Source organism: Neoarius graeffei, chromosome 4, assembly GCF_027579695.1.
Source record: "Neoarius graeffei isolate fNeoGra1 chromosome 4, fNeoGra1.pri, whole genome shotgun sequence".
In the NCBI taxonomy this organism is placed as follows: Eukaryota; Metazoa; Chordata; class Actinopteri; order Siluriformes; family Ariidae; genus Neoarius; species Neoarius graeffei.
In genome coordinates, this window is record NC_083572.1 from 95479901 (window position 1) to 95487454 (window position 7554).

General features: G+C 41.8%; 1 protein-coding gene across 1 annotated transcript; it reads left to right on the top strand.

The window, feature by feature from the left end:
* The first annotated feature begins 555 nt into the window (after positions 1-555).
* LOC132884511 (general transcription factor II-I repeat domain-containing protein 2-like) lies at positions 556-2376 on the top strand. The gene has a single exon (XM_060918362.1). It carries the CDS (start codon positions 556-558, stop codon positions 2374-2376), a length of 1821 nt encoding a protein of 606 aa, XP_060774345.1.
* The last annotated feature ends 5178 nt before the right edge of the window (positions 2377-7554 follow it).

Genomic DNA, 7554 nt, shown 5'->3' on the forward strand with positions numbered 1-7554 from the left:
TGGAGGTTGCACTCAGGTGCATGGCATCCAGGGATGCCAGTTCTTGGAGAAAGTTCCTACCCTGGATCAAATGTGCACATAACACTCTCCCTTCCTCTGCCACAGGTCTCTCTCTGTTCCAGTGCTCACTAGGGTACCAACCACCACTGTTCCCCAGCCAGGAGGAGGTCACTGTACCATCAGCCCAGGCCTTTATACACCACTGCAGGAGAACGTGGGCATTGGCCTGGAGAAGACTCATTCGCGCTTCACTCGCATCCAAGAAGCAGGCCAACAAATGTCGCTCCAAGGCCTACTGCACATATGTCAGAGTCAAGGCCCGCGGGCCAGATCTGGCCCCTGAGAGGGTTTTCTATGGCCCCCGGGATGATATTGATTTATTATTAGAACCAGCCCGCAGTCCGTGTTTTACATGCACCAATACTACATTTCCCATAATGCAATGATGGCGTAGGCCTACCGAGCGGGAGCATGGAGAGTGTGAGGCGGCTTCATTTCATTCATCAGCATTCATTATCATAACAGCAAAAGTCAACTTTCAGATACCCATCAAATATGGCAAAACGGAAGGTGGACACTGAAAACCAGGGGTTTCAAACAAGGTGGGAGTCGGATTACATGTTCACGGAGGTAGCTGGAAAACCTGTGTGTCTTCTGTGTGGAGAAAGTGTGGCGGTAATGAAAGAGTATAATCTGAGACGGCATCATGAAACAAAACACGCGGACAAAGACAAGAATATGGACATGGAACAAAGGCTACAGAAGATGAAAGAATTAAAACAAGGTCTTAAATCTTGGCAGGCTCTGTTCACAAAAGCCAAATCACAAAGCAAGGCTGCTGTCAAGGCCAGTTTTATCGTGGCAGAAGAGATCGCTAAATCAGCCCGGCCATTTACAGAGGGGGATTTTATCAAAAACTGTATGCTTAAAGTTTGTGACGCAGTTTGCCCAGATAAAAGGCAACTCTTTTTAAATGTGAGCCTGAGCAGAAACACCGTTGCTGAGCATGCAGACCAGCTGTCCATCAATCTAAAAGAGCAACTTGTGAAAAAGGCAAAATATTTCATTGCATATTCCCTGGCTGTGGATGAGAGCACCGACACTTCTGACATTGCACAGTTGTCAATTTTCATCCTCGGAGTGGACTCCAGCCTGAGCGTGACAGAGGAGCTTTTGGCGTTACGTCCTATGCATGGCACAACTACAGGACATGATCTGTATGAAGAGGTGTCAAGATGTGTAAATGAGATGGAGCTGCCTTGGGAAAAACTTGTGGGTTTGACAACAGACGGAGCACCTGCAATGTGTGGACACAGGAGTGGACTGGTGGCGAGGATACGGGAGATGATGCAGGAGGAAAATGTCACAGGTGAGCTGACAGCTTATCATTGTATCATACACCAGGAGTCGTTGTGTGGTAAAGCCTTGAAAATGGAACATGTAATGAGCACCATCACGCACACAGTTAACTTTATCAGAGCCAAAGGTTTAAATCACCGCCAGTTCAAAGCATTTCTGAGCAAGTTAGAAATGGAGCATGGTGATTTGCCCTTTCACACTGAGGTGCGATGGCTAAGCCAGGGAAAGGTGCTGCAAAGATGTTTCGAGCTGTGTGAGGAGATTTGTCTGTTCTTAGAAAGCAAAGGGAAAGACAAAACACAACTCCGAGATGAAACGTTTCTGTGTGAAATGGCTTTTCTCTGTGATATCACGAGTCATCTGAATGCAATGAACCTGCAGCTGCAGGGTCGGGGTCATGTCATCTCTGATATGTACAGTACAGTGAAGGCGTTTAAAATCAAACTGACTCTGTGGGAGGCACAGATGCAGAAAGAAAACTTGAGCCACTTTCCTAGCTGCCAGACCATGAAAGAGAAGCTCTCTACCAGTGTGTTCCCGAGTGCACAGTTTGCCGATCTAATAAGTGTACTTGCCGCTGACTTCCGACTCCGATTTGCTGACTTTGAAGCACAAAAAAGCAGGTTTGAACTGCTCAGTAATCCATTTGCAGTTGACGTGGAAAGCTCACCACCAAACCTCCAAATGGAGTTGATGGAGCTCCAATGCAGTGACGAACTGAAGGCAAAATATGCGGCAGTGGGTGCTGCGGAGTTTGCCCGTTTCCTCCCCGACACAATGCCCCAGCTGTGCATCCAAGCTGCTCAAACGCTCTCCATGTTTGGCAGCACATACCTGTGTGAACAACTGTTTTCTTTGATGAAACTGAACAAAACATCACACAGAAGTCGACTTACTGATGAACACCTTCACTCAATCCTGAGGATTTCCTCAGCTCAGAGCCTGACCCCGAACATTGATGAACTTGTACAAAAGATGAGACACCACCAAGTATCAGCCTCAGCCTCAAACAAGTGAACATTACTGTGCAATAACATATTTAGAGTTTTTACTCAGTTAAAGTTAAAAAGTTAAAGTTAAATATTTTTCACAGCACATGTGACTTTTCTTTGAAGAAAGTGTTGTTTTTCTCTTATTTTATTGTATTTCAATCCAATTGTATTTTAAAAATATTTCAGTTGAGTGACTGATAGAAAATTGCTGATATTATTTATTTCTTTGAAGTACTGTAAATGTAGCCTACTTTTGCCATTTCCCTGAGGAAATATACTGATGGTGCCTTGAATAATACCGCTTCATTCATTTAATGTGCATGTTATGGGGATTTTTATATAAAGGAAGTTTGTCTTTTGTGCCTATTGAAAATTAAAAATTACTGACAGAGCCATAAGAAAATAGTGCTTTATTTATCCAATCATATAGTAATATACTTTGTATTTGTTAGGTTTTCAGTAGGTTCAATTAGGTTCACTATGTGTGGTCATTTTAATTTTTGTCAATGAACATTCGATCAGTCTGGCCCTCGGCTTGTAGCTATTTTTTTTTCATTTGGCCCCCTGTCCATTTGACTTTGACACCCCTGGCCTACTGAGTGGGTCAACGAGTTATGCTCTCCACATGCCACCTGTCACTTAGGACCATCTCTCGGGATCCTTCCTCATCAAGAAGGTAATCAACCCATGTTCTGTTAGGCTGGCATTACCGCTTACCATGTGACATGTTCACCCCACCTTTCATGTATCACAGCTTAAACCTCTGGTTTCCAGTCCTTTGGTTTCATGTCCCTATTTTTATGAACAGTATTTGGAATAAACCATGAGGTTAGGTGGTTGATTTTATGTAGTACTAACCACAATTAACTCAAATGGTTAACTTTTCCCAAAACTGTAATCTACATTCCTGCTCCATCCTCTCTACCTCTGGACATTTACCTCTCCCTGGGGGAGATCTCTAGGTCTCCTTCACCCAGTGCAAAGAACCAAGGGGTCATGTTTGACAAACTCTCCTCCTCAGCAAACATTGTTGCAGTGACCTGGACATGTAGATTCCTCCTCTACAACATCCAAAGGATTTGCCCTTTTCTTACCACCTACTCTACTCAGCTCCTGGTCCAAGTGCTGATCCTCTCCTGCTTGGACTACTGCAACTATCTCCTTGTTGGCCATCCAGCTTCTGCCATCAGACCCCCGCAGCTCATCCAGAATGCTGTAGCTTGCCTGGTCTACAACCTCCCTCATTCTTCCCATGTCACCCATCTGCTTGCTAACCTGCTCTGGCTACCTATCGCAGCTCACATCAAATTTAAGACATTGATGCTAGCTTACCAGGCTGTCAAGGGGTTAGGGCCAGCATACCTCCAGAGTCTGATCTGCCCCTATACGCCAGCCAGATCCCTGCACTTTGCTACTATTTGTCACCTGGCCCCTCCTCCTCTCTGCTCCTATCCAGCCTGCTCAAGACTGCTGTCTGTCCTGGTTCCGCGTTGGTGGAATGACCTTCCCATTGAGGTCAGGGCTGCTGGCTCCCTGACCACCTTCAAGCACAGACTGAAGACTCTCCTTCAGGCTGCACCTCTCCCCTGCTTCCTTGCCCACTGTGTAATTATGTTTTGATCTAGATCAACCCAGGCTGCATATTGTCTAGCCTGGGGTTAACCGTTTTGAGTTCTCTATTTAGTTGTACTTTATGGTTGGTTTGTTTCCTTGGCTGTTTGAGTATTGGCATTTCAACAGTATATTACACTAGGTATTGTCACTTGTTCAGTTAGCAGTAGAACTTTCTTGTCTAGAATTTCAGCACTTCATGTATCTGACTTTTGCACTCATTGTACGTTGCTCTGGATAAGAGAATCTGCTGAATGCCATGTAATGTAAAACTTCTTCTATTCCTTCCCTATAACAGTCTTTCATCAGTTTCAATGTAGTTACTGAAAAATGTCATGGTTGTTCCAGATGAATATGCTCTTACAATCCTGATTAAAAAAAAAAAAAGTTGGGGTGCTGTGTAAAATGTAAATAAAACCAGAATGCAAAGATCTGCAAATCCTTTAAGACCTACGTATATGCTATTGAATTCAATCCAAGCACATAATATTCAATGTTCAAACTAATAAATTTAGTTTTTTTGTAAATATACACTCATTCTGAATTTGATGCCTGCAACATCTTCCACAAACATTGGGATAGATGCATGTTCACCATTGTACTGTATAGCATCACCTTTTCTTTTAACAACTCTCAGTAAATCTTTGGAAACTGAGGACATTAATTGTTGAAGTTGATTGTGAAATATTTTCCCATTCTTGCTTAATATAAAACTCCAGTTGCTCAACAGTTTGGGGTCTCAGTTGCTGTATTTTGCACTTCATAATGAACCACATATTTTCAACGGGAGGCAGGCAGACCAGTTTAGTATGGAATCAATTTTGTGCCAAAATGTTCATACAATACTTTTGAAATATCAAACAAAAACGACAAATCAAAATACAAAAAAAAAGTCAATTTTTTTAGACTGGCAAACAAATTATTCGTATAATCGTGCAAAATATCAGTCTATTACTCTTCAGAAACCTTTTATTTTTGTTCCGCATCTTTCCATTGACGGTAAACAAGGATCGAGTGGACTTCAGTGGCGACTATGATATTCAACAAAGTGTAAATTCAATATCATAGTCGCCACTGAAGTCCACTCGATCCTTGTTTACCATCAATGGATCGGTCACTCGTCAAACAGTCTGCCAAAATCCGAGTAGGAAATGGCCGCAACAGCCTCCGGGGGAATGGCTGAGCGTAGCTGTCAGTCAAACACAAGTTACCCAATGGGAATGCATTCCTGGACAGCCCACCCACACGTGAAGTTTGTGCCAAAACTGCAAGCAAAAAGTCAGGGAGCGCAAACAAGAAAGCTGGAATCGCAACCAAAATAAATTACGTCAAACAAAACTGAGAAAGACGCGGAACAAAAATAAAAGGTTTCTGAAGAGTAATAGACTGATATTTTGCACAATTACACAAATAATTTGTTTGCCAGTCTAAAAAAAATTGACTTTTTTTGTTTTTTTGTATTTTGATTTGTCGTTTTTGTTTGATATTTCAAAAGTATTGCATGAACATTTTGGCACAAAATTGATTCCATAGTTTAGCACCTGCACTCTTTTACTATGATTCCATGCTGTTGTAACATGTGCAGAATGTGGGTTGGCATTATCTTGTTGGAATAAGCAGGGGTGTTCCTGAAAAAAAAAAAAAAAGTCATCTGGATGGCAGCATATGTTGCTCCAAAACCTTACCTTGTTTCTTTCAGCATTAATGTTGAGGAAGTGATAAGATGTACAAGTTACCCATGCCATGGGCAGTAACACACCCCCATATCATCATCGATGCTGGCTTTTGAACTTTGCACTGGGAACAATCTAGATGGTCCTTCTATTTAGCCCAGAGAAGGTAACATCCATGATTTAAAAAAAAAAAAAAGACTCGTTAAACCACAGCATACTTTTCCACTTTGTCTCAGTCCATCTCAGACCCGGAGAATTCAGCAGCATTTCTGAATGTTGAAATATGGCTTTAGCCATATTCATAAACATGGTAGATGTTTATTGACAATGGATTTCCAAACTGTTCCTGAACCCATGTACTGTAGTAATAGCCTTTACACAATCATGTCAGGTTTTTAATGCAGTGCACCCTGAGGAATTAAAGGTCATGGGCATTGAATGTTGGTTTTCTGCCTTGCCCCTTATGTGCAGATATTTCTTTGGAATCTCTGAATCTTGTGATGTTATGGTTTGTTGATGGTTACCTGTGTAACTTCCTTGCAATTATATTACTTTACATTACATTACATTACAGGCAATTAGCAGATGCTCTTATCCAAAGCGACGTACGACATACCCAGAACAGCCTGGGGAGCCGTTGGGGGTTAGGTGCCTTGCTCAAGGGCACTTCAGTCATTTCTCCTGGTCCAGGGATTTGAAGTGGTGACCTTTTGGTCTCAAAGCTGCTTCTCTAACCATTCGGCCATGGCTTCCCCATATATGTTGAGAAAGGTTGTTCTTTAACTGTTAGACTATTTGCCTGTGCAATAAAGTGGTGAACCTCACCCCATCCTTGCTTGTGAATGACAGCCTTTCCAATTAACAGTTCACCTGTTTACCTGTAGAATGTTACAAACAGCTGTTTCTTGAGCATTCCACATATTTCCCAGTCTTTTTTTCACCCCATCCCAACTTTTTTTGGGACATGCTACAGGTATCAAATTCAGAATGAGTGAAGTTTATCAATTCAGACATTAAATATCATACTGTATCCTTGTATCATCATCTTCTTTCTGCTGCTCCCGTTAGGGGTCATCACAGTGGATCTGTTCCATATATTTGATTTAGCATAGGTTTTACATCAGATGCCTCTCCTGACACAACCCTCCCCAGACTTGGGACTGGCACTAAGTATGCACTGGCTTGTGCAACCCCAGTGGCTGGGAATTTTACCTAACCTACATGTCTTTGAACTGTGGGGGAAACCAGAGCACCCGGAGGAAACCCATGCAGACAACATGTAAACTACACACAAAAAGGCCTCCATCAATAGTTAGGTCTGAACCTGGAACCTTCTTACTATGAGGTAACAGTGCTAACCACTGCACCACTAGGCCACCCATCATAGCTTTGTATTGTTTTCAACTGAATATAGGTTGAAAAGGATGTGCAACTCATTGCATTCTGTTTATATTTACATTTTACACAGTGTCCTATTTTTTTATATTTTATTTTTTTTAGATTCCGGGCTGTGCAAATAACTAACTAAGAAGTGAAGATTCTAATGGGATATATTTGAACAATGAGCCAAGTACATTGAAAAGACTGCAAAAGAATAAGTTTCTTATGTGAAGTGATGCTTATTGCAGAAGATCATTTCATACCAATTTCTTGCAGAGTGCTTCTCTTATTAATTTGAACTGGACCTTATGCTTGTTAAGGCTCTCCAGTGCTTTATCTGTATCTGCCAAGCAAAGCTCCATTTCTCATTTTCTGATAACGACACAGAAAAAAGTCCAACCCTGACTGACACAAACTTTAAAAAAGCTGAATCTACAATAACAGTGAGAGTTCATTCTCTTTGATAACAAAAAGAAAAAAAGAAGAAGAAAAAAGAAAAGAAAATCCTTCCTGTAACAGACATGAACAATGAAAGTAAC

Excerpts from the sequence above, each read along its gene's own strand:
- LOC132884511 (XM_060918362.1), top strand. The coding sequence starts at position 556 with ATGGCAAAACGGAAGGTGGACACTGAAAACCAGGGGTTTCAAACAAGG.